This window comes from Cricetulus griseus, chromosome 3 (assembly GCF_003668045.3).
Source record: "Cricetulus griseus strain 17A/GY chromosome 3, alternate assembly CriGri-PICRH-1.0, whole genome shotgun sequence".
NCBI lineage: Eukaryota > Metazoa > Chordata > Mammalia > Rodentia > Cricetidae > Cricetulus > Cricetulus griseus.
In genome coordinates this window covers 168966258-168987322 of record NC_048596.1, presented here as the reverse complement: position 1 = coordinate 168987322, position 21065 = coordinate 168966258, and the positions used below count along the sequence as shown (strand labels likewise).

General features: G+C 41.4%; 1 protein-coding gene across 2 annotated transcripts in view; it reads left to right on the top strand.

The window, feature by feature from the left end:
* Window positions 1–16606, top strand: part of LOC100765753 (carboxylesterase 1D) — a 34380-nt gene extending 17774 nt beyond the window's left edge. For both annotated transcript variants that reach the window (XM_035442590.1, XM_027405602.2), the window contains 6 exons: window positions 1410–1550; window positions 2414–2494; window positions 3600–3747; window positions 12071–12202; window positions 14095–14167; window positions 16399–16606. In XM_035442590.1, coding sequence (XP_035298481.1) covers window positions 1410–1550; window positions 2414–2494; window positions 3600–3747; window positions 12071–12202; window positions 14095–14167; window positions 16399–16582 — 759 coding nt within the window. In that variant the 3' untranslated portion in view covers window positions 16583–16606. The remainder of the gene's footprint in view (window positions 1–1409; window positions 1551–2413; window positions 2495–3599; window positions 3748–12070; window positions 12203–14094; window positions 14168–16398) is intronic.
* Window positions 16607–21065: the final 4459 nt, after the last annotated feature.

Below are 21065 nucleotides of genomic sequence, written 5' to 3'. Positions count from 1 at the left end.
TCAGTTTAGACACCTTGAGAAAAGAGCTCATAAGAACTTTGTATCCCAAAGCACTCTGGTTTCTAGATACACACATACAATATGCCTTCATTAGTCCTAGATTCTCTACTTGTGAAATCACTTACTAAAATATATTGCAACCCCAATTCAACACTTACAATACAATTGGGGTCTTTTGCGACATATGCACTGGGCAGCAAGTAGCTCAAGTCAGGTCATACCCAGCCATGTTCCCATCTGAAGTCAAATCTTGATTCCTCTCCCACATTCAGAAGTAACTACTTCATGATCTGTGCAATGATACATCTTGACAATTATTTAGTGTTTCAATTAATTTCTCTGTTTAAGCTGCTCTACAGCATAGTGATGAAGAGCTGTCCAGTGTCCACAAGAACAGGTCAATGTGAGGAACATTTCAAAGAAAACACATATGATGGATGAATTTCCTTCAGCTTTAGTTGTGATGCTTTTGGTCTTCAATTCAGTATTGATGAAGCAACATCACAATGCATCCAAAAGAGAGAACAGAGACTTGTATCGGTCAGGAGATGAGGGAAAGGAGGGAGTCATTCTGGAGAGTGGCCATGTGTGTCATTAAGTTTGGAAGGGATGGAAAATGAAAAGAAGGGCATAGTAGAAAGTAGGATTGTGAGAAATAAATCAAATCTATACTTATGTGAACTGGGACCAGAAACATGTTTAGCCTTTCCCAAAAGGTGCTCTGTCAGAGAGCTGAATTCAATTTTAACTAATAACTTGTAGGAAAAGTATGTTACACAATGTGTGATTAAATAGAAACTTATAACCAAGCAGTTTTGATGCACTTCTTTAATCCTAGCACTTGGGAGGGGGAGGCAGAGGCAGGATGATTTCTGTGAGTTCTAGGCCAACCTGGTCTACAAAGCAAGTATTATGATAGGCTTCAAAGCTACAGAGAAACCTTGAAAAAGAAGAAAAGAAAGAAAGAAACTAACTCATAAAAGGACAATGATTAAAAAAAATTGTGACCAGTGACTTCCAGGAACTAACTTTCAAATTGCCCTTGGAGAAATGGCTCAACATTTGCTAGTTCAGTATTTTCAGCAAGTTTACAGACTTACCTAAATTAATTAACACAAGTTAACATATAAATTGATATTTTAAATTCAAAATATACTCTGAACTTTGAAACACATTTTTATATGGTGTATATAAAAATTGGATGAAAATTGGCCTCCTTACTTCCCTACCACCAACTTGTCATTGCTGACTCCTTAGAGAATCCTAGAATTAGTCACTCCTCAGGCACTGAGTTTCTGTGGCCATAACCACAAGGGCCTTTGTGCTGGCCAAGCCCTCAGACAGCTGAAGAAGGCATGGATGTAACAGGGAAGAATAGTTAATAAAGTCTACATTTCTGTCTTCCCTAGATCTATCCCTTCCTCCCTGCCATGATTGATGGAGTGTTTCTGTCAAAGACTCCAGAAGAGATCCTGGCTGAGAAGAGCTTCAACACTGTGCCCTACATGGTGGGCATCAACAAGCAAGAGTTTGGCTGGATCATTCCAACGGTGAGAATGTACAGATCTCTTAGATACACTTCACAGAGGCTCAACCAGCATCCTCCCTGCTCTGACCATGAGTTATGTACCCAGATAAACTACTTTTCAAAGAAGCATAAAACTTTCCAAGTAAATTTGCTCTGGGAGTCCCTGATGAAGCCAATCAGAGTGTCAATTTATAGCTCATGGGGCAGAGGAGTAAGTAATTGGAAGCTTTCTGAATTAACTACTAAACAGGGGCTCAGGGACATGTCTGCCCAGCACCAAGATTTCCATTGGCAATGCTGAGCTCCCCAAGCAGGCATCTTAGGGCCCTGGTATCAGCCTGGGATGTGGCTTTCAGTACCAGGAGACATGCTGATACCAGACCTCAAAGACATCCTGAAACCAAACCTCAAAGTCATGCTAAAACCAGGCCAGGGTTTGAATGCAAACTTGGACAGGTCAGCATATCCCAGAGTCCTACAGCTCTCACACAGAAGGACTTCAGGGGACATCACAGGGAGGCAGAAATACAGACATAATGCTTGGTTTTGTTTCCCCTGTCACCTGAACCTGACAGTGTGTGGCCTATGTCCGCTGTCCCTGACCCTTGGCTTCTAAATGACTGTGGCCTGAATGTTCTCTCGCTGCCTAAAGCTGCACCGTGTTCTTCATGTGATCAAATCTTTAAGTGTCTTCTCTGTGTTGCTTGTATTCATCCATATATGTCCATTGGTTTTGTTGATTTTCTTACTCGAAAACTTAAACTCCCACATCTGTCAAGGCCCCCCAAACTCTTCCTTATTCCATTTTGGTTTGCTTAGTTGTTGGCTGTTTTTTTCTTTTGTTACTTCTTCATGATTCACAGTGCTTAATCATCTGTTTAACAGCTTATGGGCTATCCACTCTCTGAAGGCAAACTGGACCAGAAGACAGCTAACTCCCTCTTGTGGCAGTCCTACCCAACACTTGTAAGGCTCTGGGGAATCATGGGAATTGGTTGAGGAATAAAGAAGGTTGGTGGTTTTATCTAATCCCAGACCAAGTTGATGATGGGAATCCCAAGTTTAAGCCCCTATGTTTTTGATTTTTCCACTTTGCCATCCCAGTGTGTTGAACCCATACTTGTGACTCCCCATCAAAATCCCATCACCTTCAAGATAAGTTTTAGAGGAAAAAACTTATTTTTTTAAAGCTAACAAAACCAAGACCATGGAGACTATCAGAAACAAAGACCAGAGTGTCTAGGGACTGGAGACACAAGACTTCCTTATGGAGTAATTTGGATGCAAATAAGATAGGTGAACACCAGGTTACAAATTTTTGGTTTGAGGGCAAGATGTGGTGCCTTTAATCCCAGCACTCAGGGGGCAGATCTCTATGGGTTTAAGAGCAGCCTGGTCTACAAAGCGAGTTCCAGGAAACCCAGGGCTGTTACATAGAGTAAACCTGTCTTAAAAAAAATAAAGCCAATTCTTTGGATTTTGTTTTATGTCACATGGGATGCTGTTATTTATAGGTTAACAGATATTGTAGGCTCTATTTATTTAAAGAAAAATTACTATCAAATCATATGACACATATCTTTTTTCATTCCATTTTTTTCAAGAAATGTTAATTCTGAACTTTGTTGTGAGGATATAAATGGTGTCTTTTCCCCCAGAGAACAGGGGAAAATACCGAGAAATTACTTTTTTCTAGAGGACCAGGGGTGAGATAAAGAGCCACTTTCTTCTGTAGGAACAGCTGAAGAGAAACATCTACTGGAGAACAATTTTTAATCTATGAGGTCTCTTTATGCATGTGGGTCTCTTCCACCAGAACCAGTGGGACAGTAATAATACATGCCTTGGATACCTGAACCCTGATAGTAATTAATTAAAATCAGTTAAAAGAAAGATAATAAAGATTTTAAAAGAGAAGTAGAATCTAGAGAGTTTATTCCAGACTTCCATGGGCAACATCAGGAGGGTTCAATGAGCACCAAAGTAGTTTTGAATCCATGATGCCTTCTTAACTGACTGCAGAAGCCTCTTTATTCACTCAGTCAAGTGGTCATTTTCTGATCCATTTCAGAAAATCCCTGAGAATCTGATTCCAATGGCCACAGATAAGTATTTAGGAGGGACAGATGACCCTACCAAAAAGAAAACCCTGTTCATGGACTTGATTGCAGATGTGGTATTTGGCGTCCCATCAGTGATGGTATCTCGTGGCCACAGAGGTGAGTCTCCAGTGTTGGATGGGAGATAGACACAAGTTCATCTGCTAGGTCTCTGGCCTGCCCACCTCTTGGTATGGATAGATTTGAAATCTGTTGAGATCAGGCCTCAAAAGTTGAGTCCATATGACCTACAGTGCTTTCTTGTTTTTCCTGTTAGTAAAGATCTATGAGAAAAAGGTCTGCATTCAGTCTAGTTTAGAAAACAATCCCAGAAAACACAATTGGAAGATAAGAAAGTGATATAGAGAAAAGACAGACTGCAAGACACATGCTTGGCACATTCCATCTTAGCTGAAACTGGAAGGCTCTAGGAAAAAGGAGTAGCATCTTTGGGGTTTGCTTTCTGAAAGGCAATGGGAGCTGCGCATTAACTCACCAGGAGCCACATCTCATCGACTGAATGCTTCTCTAAAAGGTTGTTCATTTTGTGGCACCTTTATCTAATGTGTGTTACAAATCTTCTAGGCATATCTTAGTCTAACACAGTTTTGACAGTTGAGATTAACCTTGAAAAGGCATGAAAAGAGTCTGTTGAAGATGCTGTCTTGCTGAAGCTATGGTGGTAAGTAGGACTAGAATGCCACTATTGGTAGAGGGGTAATTGGGGAATCTTTGAAGGTTGACAATATCAGAACAACTACTAAGGACCAACATGTAATGAGCTGGGACTTAGTAGTGTGGGTGTAGGTACATGGTTGCCATGATGTAGTGTGGTTGTAGGTACGCAGGTCCCATGAGGTGCTTATATAAGTCACAGAACAAAGAGTTGGTTCTCTCCTTCCACCTTTGTATGGGTTCTGGAGATTGAACTAAGGTCATCAAGTGTGTGCAGCAAGAGCCTCTACCTGCTGAGCTGTCATGACAGCCCCACTCTGATTTTTTTAATGTAGGCATATAGAGCTAAAGAACTTTTCTCTTAGGACTGTCTTCATTTTATCTGGTAGGCATTGGTTATTGTTGTCTCATTCTTTCCAGTTCTAGAAATTTTTAATTCTCCCTGGAGTTCTTCAACAATCCATCCATCATTAATTAGTGTTCTGTTTAATATTTATGAGTCTGTGCATTCTCTATAGTTTTTCTTCATGTTGACTCAGATTTATTCCATAGTTAGAAGAAATACAATGAGTTATTTCAGGTTTCTTACATTTATAGATATTGATTTGTATCCAAATCTATAAAGTATTTAATAAAAACATGGGCGTTGGTGGCACACGCCTTTAATCCCAGCACTCCGGAGACAGAGGCAGACAGATCTCTGTGAGTTCGAGGCCAGTCTGGTCTCCAGAGTGAGTGCCAGGATAGGCTCCAAAGCTACATAGAGAAACCCTGTCTCGAAAAAACAACAACAAAAATTCCACAAACTGCCAAGAATGTTATTTGCTGAAGTGTTTGGGTAGAATTCCTCTGGGTGTCTCATTGGTCTATTTCTGATTTCATTTGACTCTAATGTGTCTCTGTCTTATTTCCCTTTGTTCAAATGACCTGTGTCCATGGGTGAGAGTGGGATATGGAAGTTGTCTACTGTGTTGACATTAGTATGTTACTTGTATCTAATATAATTTATTTTAGATATTGGGTGCACTTGTTTTGTACAGAAATGTTTACCACGGAAATGTCTTCCTGGTACATCATTCCCTAATTAGAATGAAGTGTTTTTTTGTTTTGTTTTTTTTTTAAATCTCTTCTGACTCACTTTTGTTTGAAGTCTATTTTGTCTAATATCAGATTACCCTGAGGTGGTGTCTACCTTGATGAAAGGTATGTTTTCCTAGAGGCAGCAAAAAGATGGGTGCTGTTTTCTTATACCATCTGTTAGTGCATGTCCTTTTGTTTGAATAATAAGGAGCAATAATGTTATTATTAAAAGGTGTATATTAATGCCTCTCAATTCTGGATCTGCAGTGGTATTCTGTTCCACATTTGCTGACTGTACTACTCTTACTTTGTTCCAGTGGCCTCTTCAATGTGTTTATTCTTCCTTTCAGTCTTAAGTACTCCTTCAAGTATCCTTTGCAGAAGTAGTTCAATGCTCATCAATTCCTTTAGCCTGCTTTTGTAATAGACAGTTTCCCTTCAACTATAACTGATAGTTTGTTGAGTTTGTAGCTGTGGTCTTTCAGAACTGGGCAAGCATCTTTCTATGCCCTTTTGGGTTGAACAGGTTCTGTTAATCAGCTGTGAGATCCCCTAGTCTGCCTTTATGTGTGACCTGGGCCTTCTCTTTTTCATCTTTCAATAACCTTTCTTTGTTTTATTTTCAGTGCTTTAATTATAATGAAATGGAGAGTTCCTTTTTTCATCCCCTATATTTGTTTTTCTCTAGGACTCTTGTACATGGACAGGTGTCTCTTTCTCTAGATTTGGGATATTTTCTTCTACATTTTTATGGAAAGCATTTTTCTGTGCTTTGGTCTTGGAAATTGTCACCTTATATGTTCATAATTCACAGATCTTGTCTTCTCTTAAAACCCCCAAACTCGACAGGCGTTGGTGGTGCACGCCTTTAATCCCAGCACTTGGGAGGCAGAGGCAGGCTGATCTCTGTGAGTTCGAGACTAGCCTGGTCTACAAAAGCTAGTTCCAGGACAGCCTCCAAAGCCACAGAGAAACCCTGTCTCGAAAAACCAAAAATAAAATTAAAAAAAAGAACCCCAAACACTCAGGGTGTCCATCTATCCATGTCTCAGATATGTTCACGTGGTGTTTGAAAATTTATTATTGATCTTAGCAGAGTGCTCTGATTTCTCTAGCTTGTCTTCAGGCCCTGCTACTCTGTCTTTCTCAGGATCTGGTCTATTAATAAGGCTTCCCACTGAGCTTTAACTAGAAATTGTCATTTCCAGTATCACATCAGCCTAGCTATTGGAGATCCTGATACCTAATGCTTGTGTTCCCATTTGGATTCAGCTGCCATGGGCTAGGTACTGGTTGGAGAAACGTATGACTTACAAATTAGGTAAAGGATACCAATACTAACTAGTGAAATAAAGAAGGAATCTGAATGGGGAAAGGAAGTGAAATATAAGAAGGGGGTATACAAGATAGGAATATGGGAGGGATGGAGGAGACAATACTGGATGTGGAAGTGAAGAGTAGAAGGGTTTCGTGGGTATAAGAAACTGAGGGACAGGCATGAAAACATATTCTGGTGAGACAGAAGGCACAGCATAGTGCTTAACAATGACTGTAAAAATGGCAAGTAGTTATATGAAAGAACGACCAATTATGAAGAGAACCAATTATGAAGAGAAACTAACCCTTCTGAAATGGTATTAGAAAGATAAAATAAAACAAAGCAAACCCAAAAACAAAAACTCAGGTAATGGAATTATACCTAAAACAAGCAAACACACACACACACACACACACACACACACACACACACACACACACACACACACGCACGCACGCACGCACGCACACACACACACAGACACACACAGACACACAGACACACAGACACACAGACACACAGACACACAGACACACACACACACAGACACACACACACACACACACACACACACACACACACACACACACACACACACTCATGCACACACGTACTCACACACACATAATCTGACAACTGGTTCAACTTTCTCCTTCAGTTGGTTCCTCCCACTACTAGGAATGTTCCTTCTATCTGCTTTTTTTCAGGTAGGACAGAAACCTGGTAGACTCCATAGGTCAGTGTATTCAAGCTGCATGTCCTTTGTGTGCTGATAGAGCTCTGAGTTCTGCATCTCTGTGCTCCCTTGTATCTCAACCCTGGTGTAGGCTACCACCACCTCCTACAGACTCATCTCTGAGCTAGTCTATGGGACATTGTCACGTGCTCCCCGTGCCTTCTTCAGCCTGAGCCTGTGAGTCATATTTTGAGAAATGTCTGCTGGGACCTCTTGCCCCTTTCTCGTTTTTTTTTGTTGATTATCCATCCATCTATCTATCTATCTATCTATCTATCTATCTATCTATCTATCTATCTATCATCTATTTCTGTAGAGTTGTTTGAGATACTTATACACATTCTTAACTTTCTATATTTTGTGTAGGTTTGTGTAGGTGCACAAGTGCCATAACTTGCATGAGAAGGTCAGGGGACAACTTGTGGGAGTGGGTGCTAATCCTCTCACCATATGGCTTCTAGGGATTGAATACAGGTCACTAGGCATGACAGCTAAGAGCTTTACCTGCTGAACCATCCTGCCAACCCTTATGTATATATTTAAATAGACACTTATCACATGTACAGATTGTAAACATTTTCCCAGCCCGTAGATTGTCTCTATTCATTGCTCATGGTTTTCCCTGGTGTGAAAAACTCTTTGGTCTGCTGACATGCCATTTGTTGTCACTTGTGTTGCTTGCAGTATTGGAGTCTAGACCACACTGAGTACTTTTTCCTTTGTGATCTGATCTTGCATTTTCTTTCACTCCATTTTAGCTTTTTTAAAAAATTTGTTAGTTTTTGAAATTGCCTATATAAGCACTGTATTTGCATCATTTCCCCCTTCTTCATCTCTCCCTCCAACTCCAAGCCTGACTCCTCTGGACAGTCTGATTGCAGTTCTTGCATATGACTCTAAACTTAGGAGGTCAGGATTCCTTAGCCCTTGATCCTGGCTAGTGTTACAGGTTCTGCCCAAGGAGTTGAGAACCTTGTCACTAAAGACTTGACAGTGACCTAAATTGCTGTTTCTTGGTCCCTGCTCTCTTACATGTGGTCTCTGCTCTCTGACTATTGCTAATTCTGTAAATGGTCTTCCTGCCCTGACTGGTCTCAGGCTGTTGAGCTGTGCCCACTTTTGCAGCTCAGCTCTCTGCCACTGCTGCTCTCTCCCCCATCTGCCACTGCCCCCTCCTTGCCGCCATCTAGGCTGATTCCTTGTTGTGGGACCGGCTTAATGCACATTACTGAAGTAGGCACTTCAGACTGGAGAGCTCTTTTGTTGTACCTAATGTTTCAATACCAAGAAGCAGGCCTAGAAAGTGTCTCCCACGGGTTACAGTCTATTGTGTGCTATCTCTTCCTTCAGGACCTCTGCGTTTTGCATATGTAGAATCTCTAATGTATCTATGTTTACCATTGTTGTGTGCTGTGAATGACTTGACCCTGTCACAGATGCTATGAATCTCTCTTTTCATGCTTGCTTTTCCCTAGGTAAGTTCTCACTCTATAGCCCAGACTTTTCTAGAGCTTACTATGTCAAAAAAAAAAAAAAACTGGCCTCAAATTGACAGCAATTCTCCTGCCTCAGCCGACTAAGTACTGGGATTACAGATGTGAGCTACCAAGACTGGATTCTCACACTGTTCAAGCTCAGCTTTCTAGTCTGGTATGACTTCAACTACCATTTCTCTCTATTTTGTCTTTGTATATAATATCTATTTTAATTCATTTCTAACTTATATACATCTTCAAAGGTAGTGGGTATTGTGGGAACTTAAACTTGGGTTGTTTAAAAATGCATTCAGTCTGTCTCTTGTATTTCAGAAGATAACATTTCATAGGGAAAGGCTTATGGATGCTATTTTGGAGTTGCACTCTGGTTGTTTTGTGAATGCTTCCTTCCTCTCTTGGTGCCTCCCTTGTGGCACCGAGAGCTTTCTGCTGTTGTGTGAGGGTGTGCCTTGAATCATTTCTCTATTTATGTTGCATTTCTACTAAATGTTTTTGCTTCCTATCTACTCTCAGGCTTATATGTGACTCCCACCAACCTATATTAAGCTAGTAACTTTGATTCTGGGTAAGAACTCTACAACTCTGTCCTTAAAACACACACACACACACACACACACACACACCCACATAATATAGGCATGCACATACACACAGGCATGCACACACACAAACACACCTACATGCCCATATACACAGGCATGTGCACACATGTTTTGTATATGCTTGGTATCAGAATTTACATCCTCTAGGTGGCAGTTTATTATAACTCTAGTTGATGATCTATCCAGCTATAACCATTAGCAGGAATTTTCTGTTGGCCCCTCACACTGTGCAAGATTATGTCCATATCATCACTATAGTACTAAAGTGTCCTGCATGTGGCTCATTTGATTTCACTGAATTTCATACATCTCATGTTACTCATCACTATCTTTAAGTTTCAGTTTAATAAGCACTGTTCAGCCACTCCCATGAGGCAGGTCCAGAGGCAGCAAGTCCCACAGCTCTGTCTGGGAAAGCTGCTCTGTCTCCCTCATCCCTGAAAGACCCTTTCCTGAGCACAGAGCTCCAGGCTGGGTTACTTTCCTTCAACACACCACCTGGATCACCTGCTCTCCCAGGCCCTGGGATTTCCTCTAAGACATTGGAGGTAGGTTTGGCACTTCCTAGATTGTAGAGCTCTTAGCACTGATGCCCCTGGGGTTCTCCCTTCTCTTTTCACTGTTAATGCTGTGATTGTTTGTGCCTTGGCTAATATCACCTGGAGGCTGCTGTGCTTCCTGACCTAATGCTGTGAATCTATCCCAGAAGCTGAGCATTTTCAGCCACAATCTCTAGAAATAAATCCTCTGTCTTCTTTCTGTTTTCTTCCCTCTATAGGTCCTCTTCTTCAAATGTTTAGCCTGGTGACAGCACCCCATTGTCTTTGCTTTTCTTGAAGTTCCAGCTTGAACTATTCAAATATTGTTTGCAATTGTTTAGAAGAATTTTTATAAATATTAGGTGTTCAGGCAAAAAAAATCTTGAGCAGTGCACTGTATAAATGAGTTCTTTCAATTACAAAAGTTTTGTATAGCTGAGGTCTGAGTTCCTTGCTAAAGTGATTGAGCACTCCTACTTGAGCCTGAAGCAGCTGCTTCTTAGGTGGATTAGGGTCACAGGACTGCCTTTGTTGTTGCAGAGATAGACTCAGTGAGAAGAAATTGGACAGATTATTCTTCATCATATGGTGGATTGGCATAAATTAGTTAAAGCCTTTGTGGGGACTCAGTGGGACTCACTTGTTGCACAATCCCCACAAGCTGAGTTTGAATCCTAGAATGCCCATTAAGGTGAAAGGGGAGAACTGATTCCAAGAAGTCATCCACCGTCCTCTGTGTACACAGTAGCACACATACACCCACATACAACCAATCATATGTGCACACACAATAATATGAATCATGTTTTAACTTGTGAATGAGTAACTCATAATGTGAAGCAATGATAGTATATGAAATGTACATAAATTATCACAAAGATGTATATATACAAAGTATTATGCTGTGATATAGAAGAAACTTTCTTACAGCTAAGCATTTTTTCTTTATTTTCATGTTTTTTTCAAATTTCTACTATATATATAGGGGCAAGGCATAAGTGTAAGGATTCAGGCATTATGCTGGCCTGCCCCTGTCACCTAACAGAATGTACTCAGGCAGTACCCTGGTCAGCCCAGGGTTCCATGGCTGCTACTTCACTATGTAATCTGCACACAGGTGAAAAGCACTCCTTTACAAGAAAGAACCCTGCTCACTTATGCTCTCTGTCCAATCTCTTCTCTTTCCTACTCTCTTTCCTGCTGTTCCCTTGGGGCAGACAGGACTTTTCCTGTCTCCCTCTTCTCTTCTGTCCTCTCTCTGTGTCTCTTTATCTCTCTTCTCATTGTTCTCTCTTCCCTCCCCTTTCTTATAAAACTTCTCACTTAAAAGCTCTATCTGCCTGACATGTTTGTCCCTTGCCTCAGTCACCTGCCATGGAGTCAGTCAAGGTACCCCAGGCAAGATCCCCTCAAGTTTTATCATAACAATGGGACCTGGCATTTTTGCCTCTAAGTTACTCTGCTATAGGCACTAGCCTTGCCCCTCCCCCCACTCCCACGAGTGCTGCAAGGTGCTAAGTTTCCAAGGTTGGGGACATGGAATGGGATGGTCCATAACAAGCAATAGTTGGCTGTACTATCAGTGTTCTATCAGCAAGACAACTGGCCTAGTGGCACATGGACAGGACATCCAGTTGCAATAAAGAAAGCAGAGGCGAGAGGGTCAGGAGACAAGTTCTCTCTCCCTTGACTCGCCTGTCTTGGTGCTAACTCACTATCTTAAGAGTTTAACACCTCCCTGAGCAAGGAGGAAGCAGGGTGTGAAACACAAACTCTAGGCTTTGTGGTTCCCTGAAACAAAAGAGATCCTTGTTCCTACCTGTATTTGTGGTTTTTACTTAATTCTAAATCGGTGTGCAGCCCTGAGCAAGTCCTTTCCTGAAACTGTGTTTCTCCCCTGTGCTGGTAAACAGAGACCTCAGTGCAGTTTGAAACCTTGGCACCACACAGGTGTGTAGTGGACAGCATGAACTCTACATGCATCCATGTCTCCACAGATGCTGGGGCTCCCACCTACATGTATGAGTTTGAGTATCGGCCAAGCTTTGTATCGAGCATGAGACCCAAGGAGATCATAGGAGACCATGGCGATGAAATCTTCTCAGTATTTGGAGCTCCCTTTTTGAAAGGTACTGTCTCTTTTCTGACTGTGGCCTTGGCATTTGGAGGCCTGGATTTGGGCCCTGGCTTGATAGCCTTGTGCAAGTTTCTCCTTTTCTCCCCAGTATGCTTTCCTGCCACTATATCAGAATTTAGCTACATTGGGAGTCAGTCCTGAAGGAGGCGTGTGTTCTTGTGTCCCCTGTCATAGTCACTCTCAGAATCATGATCTGTAAAACCAGTAAGAAAAATGGTAGATCAGTCATGGGCTCCACTTTGGAGCAAGAGTGCCATGGATTGATATTCCTCCCATACAAGCATGCTGGGATGTGAGTAAGGGAATCATTCATTTCTAACCCTGAACAAAGTCTGCTGTTTTTTACACATCTGTCTATATATCTGGGTCATAGATTTGCTTATATTTTGTAATGCAATATTTAACAAGAGCTTTTACAGTGGTCTTTAATATGTTGCTTTTCAGAAGTTGCACATAACTAGCAATCTAACACATGTTATCAGTGCCTCTGGGCCTCTCTGTATTTTGTAAAATATTACGAACCTTGGAGAGAGAGAGAGAGGAGAGAGGAGAGAGAGAGAGAGAGAGAGAGAGAGAGAGAGAGAGAGAGAGAGAGATTAGGATGGATCTAGAAGAAACCATTCTGAGCGAGGTAACCCAATCACAAAAAGACAAACATGATATGTACTCACCCATATGAGGACCTGCTTTATGAAACATAGTAATGACCATGCTTTATCAGAGCTGTTTTTAATGATGTTGCTCAGAATGGTTTCCTCCCAGATGATGACTAAGAAACTAATTTAAAAAAAAATGGTGCCAAGTACCACAAGAGTAACAGAACTGTGCTGTTTTCTGGATTCTGTTTTTTACTTTTTTGTTGTTTGTTTCTGTTTGTTTTTGTTTTTTTTTTTTAAAATGGAGTGTGCTGGATGTCTCTACAATTTTGTTCAAAGGACTGCAGAACCTGGAAAAGCTGTTGCTGCTATTGATGCATAACATATTGCCATTATTCTCTCTCTCTCTCTCTCTCTCTCTCTCTCTCTCTCATATATATATATGCTAATTGAAACTCAAATATGTGATGAATCCAAGGTGTTTCAGTGAGTGCTCACCTGTGCATGCAAATTTGATTTCATCTTTAGTAAGAAGTAAAGTTATATGCTTGCAAAAAAAAATAAGTGACACACTGGAAGACAAATGTCACATAATTTCAATTTTATGTGTAACCTAGAAATGATGAACTTATGGGAACAGGAGCAGAATTGTGGCTATTAGTCTTCAATGTGGGACTTTTAACAATAGGGAAATAATTGGTTTAAGGATGTAAAACTGCAGTTGGACAAGAGGCATGGACTCTCTGAAGTCTTGAGGTCTACTGAGAGCATGATAAATATGGTTGATAACAATATGCTATATTTTAAAAGTTGTGAGATAGTATACTTTAAGTGTTCTCAAAACAAAAATGATAAATATGTGTTATGACATGTTAATTGGTTTAATTTAGCCATGCCATTGTGAACATACTGTATTCTGTATCATAATTGTGCATGACTTTATTTATGAACTAAATAAATGAATGGAAAAAAAAGAAAGGGCTCAAGAGCCACCAACCCTACTAGATTGAAGAAACTCACAGTTGTGGTATTTAGGTCAGGCATATGAACATGGTTGACAAAGGAAGCCAGTAGATGGCAAGCTATTCTTAATTGAAGTGTAGATTAGTAGCCAGCACATTCTTAAAAAGTAGATTTTTAATTTAATAATGTGTGGCAAGGGTGAAGACTCTGAATTTCTAACAAGCTCCCAAGATGGTAATGATGAGCATCACTCCTTCCCGTTGTGCAGCTGCTGAACTGAAAGCCTCTGGGTGAGTAGCTGAAGTTTATTCTTGCTTCCACACAGATGGTGCCACAGAAGAGGAGATCAACCTCAGCAAGACGATGATGAAATTCTGGGCCAACTTTGCTCGCAATGGGTGAGGCTGGTGGCAAAGACGAGACAGATCTGGGTGTGGTGTAGTCATATTTGTTGGGAAGGAGTGTTTTCTAATGTTTGGGTGCTCAACCTCCTGTCCCTGTGACCATAGCATTCTAACAATTACAGCTGGAGCAATCCATTTTAGCTGTGAGGGGCCTTCAGAGATGATTCAGCTTAAAGGAGGGGGCATGCATTTTGGCTCATGGATTCAGAGGGTTCAGTTCTTAGCCATTTGACCTACTTGCTCTGGTTGTTAGTATGAAACATGGTGGGATAATGTGATGGCTAAATCCCTTCATCTCTGCATCTTACTGGCAGTCAGGCAGCAGAAATAGAGGAAAAGACTAAGGTCCCAATATTCATCAGGGGCCTGTCCTCTAGGACAGCTTCTTCCAGCTAATCCTACTTTTTAGAGTTTGTACCATGAACCAGGAGTACTTTTAGCCCCAATAGGGCTTAATCCCTGAGGCTCTGTGGTAAGCATCCAGAAATCTGGTGGTTGGTGTGGGTTTTGAAGGGCCTAGAAAGTCTTTCCCCCAAGGCATTGCTGCCTTCAGCCCCAAGGGCTTGTCTTAAGCTGCTTGTGCTCATGTCCTGAACAGATCCTAGGCAGAAGGCACTTGTAACTTATTAGACTCTCCATGGCAACATCAGCTTCACTCTCACGGCTTTAAGCATCATGCTTTTATTGTCAGCAGGGACTTCAAACCTTCTACATACTTGCTGGCCTCCAGCTCTTTTGCTTACAATCTATGTAGAAGCCATAATGATCTCATTGCCCTTACATTCTGCATGCCTGCAAAACCACACCCATATGGATAACACTAAGGTTTACCTGTGGCTTCAGATGTCAGCAGGCTCTACAAGCCATCAGCTGCAATAGCATCTGAGTGAACATTAAGTAACAAATACCAGAGAATTTATTCTTCAGGCTATCCTCTGGGCAGGGACATATAGCATTAATTTCTCAAAGCAGGATCTTTGGAACAAGTTTATACCTTTACACCCTATGCCTATGATGGCTGTGTTTTGGAATCCAAGAAAGAGCTGCAAGTATAAATGACAAAAAGAAAGGCAAAGACAAAGATGGCTGAAGAGTAAGTACTAGGGCGAAACAAAAGACTTTTAGGATGTTTTGAACCTCTAAACTTTGTGCTCTTTTACAAACTCCTGAGATGCAAACCTCAGGGCAGCACTCATTTGATCTGGTGTGTGAAACTTGGCTTCTTTTAATAAAGTGCTCTTTAACAGTCAACTCTCCTTGCACACAAGCTTAACCACACTCCTTTGTTCTGGTGGTGATGGTGGTGAGGGTTTTTTGTGTTTTTATTTATTATTTTGGCAAAATTGAGGTTTTTCTAATCTTCATGCTATGTTTTTTACTTCTGAATCTCATTGTAAATATGATTAAAAATGAAACAAAACAAAACCCTCTATACTACCTGGATGCTATGCTACCTTTGAATCTTCTCAACCAATAAATATGTTATCCTCTTTAAACTTGACATTCCATAAAATACCAGAATGGACAAATATAGATAAATTCATTGCTGGAGCAGAGCATGAATGACCTCTAATCCAGGTTGTCATAGAGACTTCCTTCTCTTTTGAGCCATCCTGAGCTTCATGTCTCTCTTCCTATTAGAACCTACTAAAATCCCCATTATGCCTCACTCATTACAATCTGAATCTCCTACAGCTCCCTCTCCAAACATTCCCAAAATCCTTCACAAAGCAGTGAAAATTTCTTCAGAGCCACATCATCAGACTAATCACAGAAAGCTCCACTTCATAGTAATAAATTCAATAATAAATTTGTGTTGTCATCTTTCAGTTGATAAGACAAAATACCTAAGATTCATCAACTTAAAGGATGAAGGTTTTATTGGGGGCTCTGAGTTTTCTTTTGAAATTTTCACTTTGAATCTATGACTAAAAGGAATTGGTGGAGGGGGGCATTTGGTGGGAAGAAGCTCCTCATTTCTTGGCAGTCAGAAAGCAGTGGGATAAAGAAGTGTTCCAACATGGTACAAAGCAGGCTTTCAGGGACCCCCGTCTTCCAAGCAGGCACCACTTCCTGATTCCTCTGTTAGACTTCACAGAACCATTAGATGAGCATCAACCTTTATAACTTGGCAGAGTTAAGCCAATCCTGGCAATCTCCGGGCAACATGGGGACAAGCACAATAGCTTTGGTGAATTTCTTTTTCTTTTTAATTCTGTTCACAGGAACCCTAATGGAGGAGGGCTGCCCCATTGGCCAGAGTATGACCAGAAGGAAGGGTACATGAAGATTGGTGCCTCAGTCCAGGCAGCCCACAGACTGAAAGACAAAGAAGTGGTTTTTTGGACTGAACTCAGGGCCAAGGAGGCAGCAGAGAGGGCAACACACAGAGAACATGCTGAGCTCTGATCAGGAGTTTCAGCTATGTTTGAGAGCCTGGAGCCAAATAAGAGGTATGCCACAGATAATCTCACAGAGATATATGGTTTCTTATCTTTAAAGCCATACAATTGTATGGTATTTTGTAAAAATGCATTAAAGAGGATCCTTGTTGCTTCAACTTGTAAAAATAAAACATTGTTTTGGAAACCAAAATTGGGTCAGTGTCCGTCCTGGTTGGATTCTTGTTATGTTATCTGTTATTTATCTGTTTGGTGTGTGTGTGTGTGTGTGTGTGTGTGTGTGTGTGTGTGTGTGTGTGTGTATTTGTACTTGACACAAACTGGAGTTATCAGGAAAGACTGAGAAAATGCCACCATCACATTGGTTGTAGGTAAGCCTATAGAACCTTTTGTTGAATAATGATGGATGTAAGAGGGACCAGCCCACTCTAGGTGGTACTACCCATGGACTGATTTGGTCCCACTGATTAGTATAAGAAAACAAGCTGAGCAACTCAGAAGAAGCAAGACAGGAAGCTGCTACTTCAATTCCTACATCAGGGTTTCTACCATGAGTTCTTGCCTTCACTTTCCTCAATGAACTGTGAGTCAGGATATATAAGCCATTTAAAACTTTTCCTCTTCAAATTATTTTTGGTCATGGTCTTTATCACACCAATAGAAACCTAGCTAATACAATGTCTTTGGCTCAAGAGTAACCTATGTGCCTCAGAAAGCATAAATGAAGAGAGAAGAACCATCAAAATTTTTTTAAAGAATGTCTGTAAGGGAGCTGAGTGGAGAAAAGATTACCCTGAAAACGAAAGGAATACAAACATTAGGGACACATGGAATTTTGTGTTATATATTCTATTGGAGACATGAATAAGCATCTAAGTAGAGCAGGAACAAAAGAAAAGAGATGATTCCACCAAGCCCACCTTGACTACCAGTGAGTGTATCCTGCTCATGACTGGATCATAGGTGAGGGGTTACCAAATAGGTTACCTAGAAAGAAGTTGTGTCACCAAAATGCTCTCCCTGTTTGGTATGAAGGCTTCCCCATTGCTGCATAGATGTAATCCATCCTTTGCTTAACTGCCCACCCTGTGTGTAATCTATCACCTCTAAGGACAATTTGGGCAGGATTACACAGAGACTATACGAGGGTCGAGAGTGTGTGGCTGGAATCTCATGTGAGGGTCTAATGACCTTCCCCAACCCCTCCTCTACAAGAGAATGTTCTCTTAAAGGGTCTTATAGGAGTCATTAGCAGACATTCTTAGACTCTCTGATAAAGAGGGTAAGGGCTGTCGTGCTCAGGGACTATTTGTGACATCAGATGTAGCACGCCTCACCTTCCTCCCCCAGGAAGAAGTTTTCAAAAATATAAGGAGAAAGGCTTGGGAGTTTTCTAAGTGCTGGAGGTAATGTGTGGTGTATTCAGAATGCAAAATTTCTGGGAACCACAGACCCAGAGAGGAGCTTGACCCAGCACAGACGTCTCCACAGATGTCTTCAGCTGTTCATGAACACGTCTGGAGACTTGTAACAAAGACTGGGATAAAATGTGTCACTGGTATTCAGGCACACAGGGAGGCATTGTCCCATTTCCATAAAGGATCAGTATTCCATACACTTAAGGAATGCTTAGATACCACACGAAGGCTTATTATTGCTAAGCACAAAAATTATAGAGTTCTATAATGCATCATGTGGAAAGGAATCAGTACTGTACCAAGTCTTCAGAGAGTCTTTATAACTGATGAAAAACAGGGTCACTTAAAGACTGTCTGTAAGACTGAGCCACCCAGGGTCATAGGGGGCACGACTCTGTGGAGGTGGGAAAGCAAGGCAGACAGAATAGCACCAAAAGTGTGAGGCAAAATTAAAGTGTGCCATTTTTTTCTCAAGAAAGATCAGCAAGGCCTGCATTGCTAAGACTATTGCCCATGCTGACACCTCTGTGGTCATGTCAACTGGGACATCATGGACTTTTCCTTCAATGGTTAAGTGGACAAGATGACTATTTGGTAGGAAAAAGGAAGAATTATATCCCCAAATGATGGAGCTGTCCAAGGCCATCCTGGGAGGATCCAAGGTCCACAAGGAAAGAAGTATTAATCCTCCCAGAAGTTGACCCCATGACATGGACATGTGCATGGTAACCATGGAAACACCACCACATTTGAACACTACCAGCCACTAAAGGACAAGATGACTATATTTCTGATCACATGCAGGCTAGCCTCAGAATTTGGTACACTCCCTAAACAGGAGGTCAATGATTTTTTTCAGTGCAAAGTGTTCAATAAACAGTGAATCTGAGCTACAAAAGGGCATGTCCAGTAAATGTTCAACCCCCATTTCCAAGCCTGAAAGTCTAGGAAGAGTACACACCTTGGCTCCTGTCCATTCCTTCTCATTCTGTGACTCCTTTGAAACTATAATCAAGGCACAATTGCCATCTTGATGTTCATACAACTGTAGATTATTTCATAGAAATTTGAGTTGACTATGATTATTTTAACCAGGGTAAAAATTCTTATATGCAAAAGAAAAATCACCTTGTGAAAGTGGCCTCCACTTATTCTGTATTGATGATTGTGATGATGAACAATAAAGTTATTACAAGTATATATGACCTCTGATAATTGTTTTCCAGAACAGGTGGGGGTGCTGTCTTTGAAGGGTTTTGAGAGTAGAATCAGTTACAGGCTAGACCCAGGCTAATCAGCAAAACCAAGTCAATGCATATGATCCTGTCCTGGAGACTGGAAATGCTTGGGGCTGTTGACCCAATGGATTAATCCAGCACACATGATGAAAGAGCATGAGCAGGCATACAACCATCTCCTCAAGAAGAGCCAGTCCTCATAGCAAGTGCAACTCTGTGGAAGCAGGATTTCAAGAGAAGGTTCAGAGAGACCCTTCTTCCAGAGGGAATCTCAACAAATAATATTCAGACTAAGAAGGATGTTTAGAGACAGCTCCAGTCAGGAAGCATCTGACTCTTCAGAAAGGACCTCCACACCCAACAAGGTTTCAAAGTACCAAGAACTGAGGAAAGACAAAGTCAGTGACTTCATATTGACCAACTAGGATCTCCTTCATCTGTTTCCAGTGTTCAACTCCAGCAAATTTGGGGTCTATTGTAATTTCTTCCAAAAGGAGATGCTATCATAAGTGACAATAACCAGGAAAGATCCTTAGGCTTGGGTACATGCCCTGGTTAATACATTATGTAGTGCCTGCTGGCAGTCCCAAGTGGGAGGAGCCCTGACTCTAGAGTTGTGTCAAAATAAGGCCCTTTAACCCCAGGACTCAGGAGGTTGAAGCACCTAGAATTTATGACTAGCTTGGTGTACATAGTAAGTGTCAAGCCAACCAGGGACACATAGTACAACCAGAAGGAGGAGGAGAAGAAGAAAAGGAAGAGGAAGATGAGAAGAGGGAAAGGAAAGAAAATGGAAGAAACAAAAGAAAGGAAGAATATGTGAAAATAAAATAAAAATAGATAATATGAAATAGAAGTACAATAGATTCTTAAAAGTATAGTAGGGCCGCAGCTGCAATCTTCCTTCATGAAATATCTTTTGCATTCCCTCTCTCCCTGTAATGTAACATATAGGAGGCTGTGCCTGTGCACAGCTGTGCACAGCAGCTCCAGTTCAAACCTGCCAAAGTTGATTTGGGAGACAACAGATTCCTAGTGCACTTTAGACAAAGTGTCCTTTATATTGAGTTTCGGCCACAGCTGTGCTGAGTTCTCTACTTTACCTGCCTGGTTCATGTCTCACTTGCCTAGGCTGTGATGGGACCCTCCCTAGGGCCCAGGAGTCAATTCAGGCTCATGTGTCCCTCCATTGCCTTTCCTTGTCCACTGCCTCTGCTGATACCATCTCTCTCTTTCCTGGTGTATCACTGGCCTGAGCAGTCAAGCACTTAGAATCTGTGCTCCAGGCTTGTTGGGGTCACAATTAAGCCTGTGGTTCACAGCCTGACCTGGTCTGCTGTTTCTCTTTTCACTCATAAATAGCGGCTGGTTGCCAGCCTCTCTACAGCCAGTCATCCTTGCAATGTCATTGTGCAGTGCTGTGTTGGAGGAAGCCATTGACCCCTTTGGAAAAATCTCCAGATGAGACTTATGGTCACACTTCAGCCTCCCCTTTACACCTGTGCCATCCTCCCACACTTTAACTTTATGATGCGTCAACATATAACTTGAAATAGTGAAGATTTCAATTAATTTACTTTTAGCTTTTATGGTAAATATACGAGTAGCATATATACACCAAATTCATGCTATTAGAACTGTTTGGTTGTAACCCCCTGCTCACTCATGCAGGCTCTGAGAAGCCCCCTCCCTTTCTTAATCCCCACCCAACAAAGAAAAAGTGTATAAAGCCCAGTTCCACATTCTTGGCTGCTGTAGCAGCTCCTTCCCTGATGTTGCCAGCAGCCCAAGTCCCCACTTAAAGCATTGTACTTGGGCACAAACCCAGCTTATC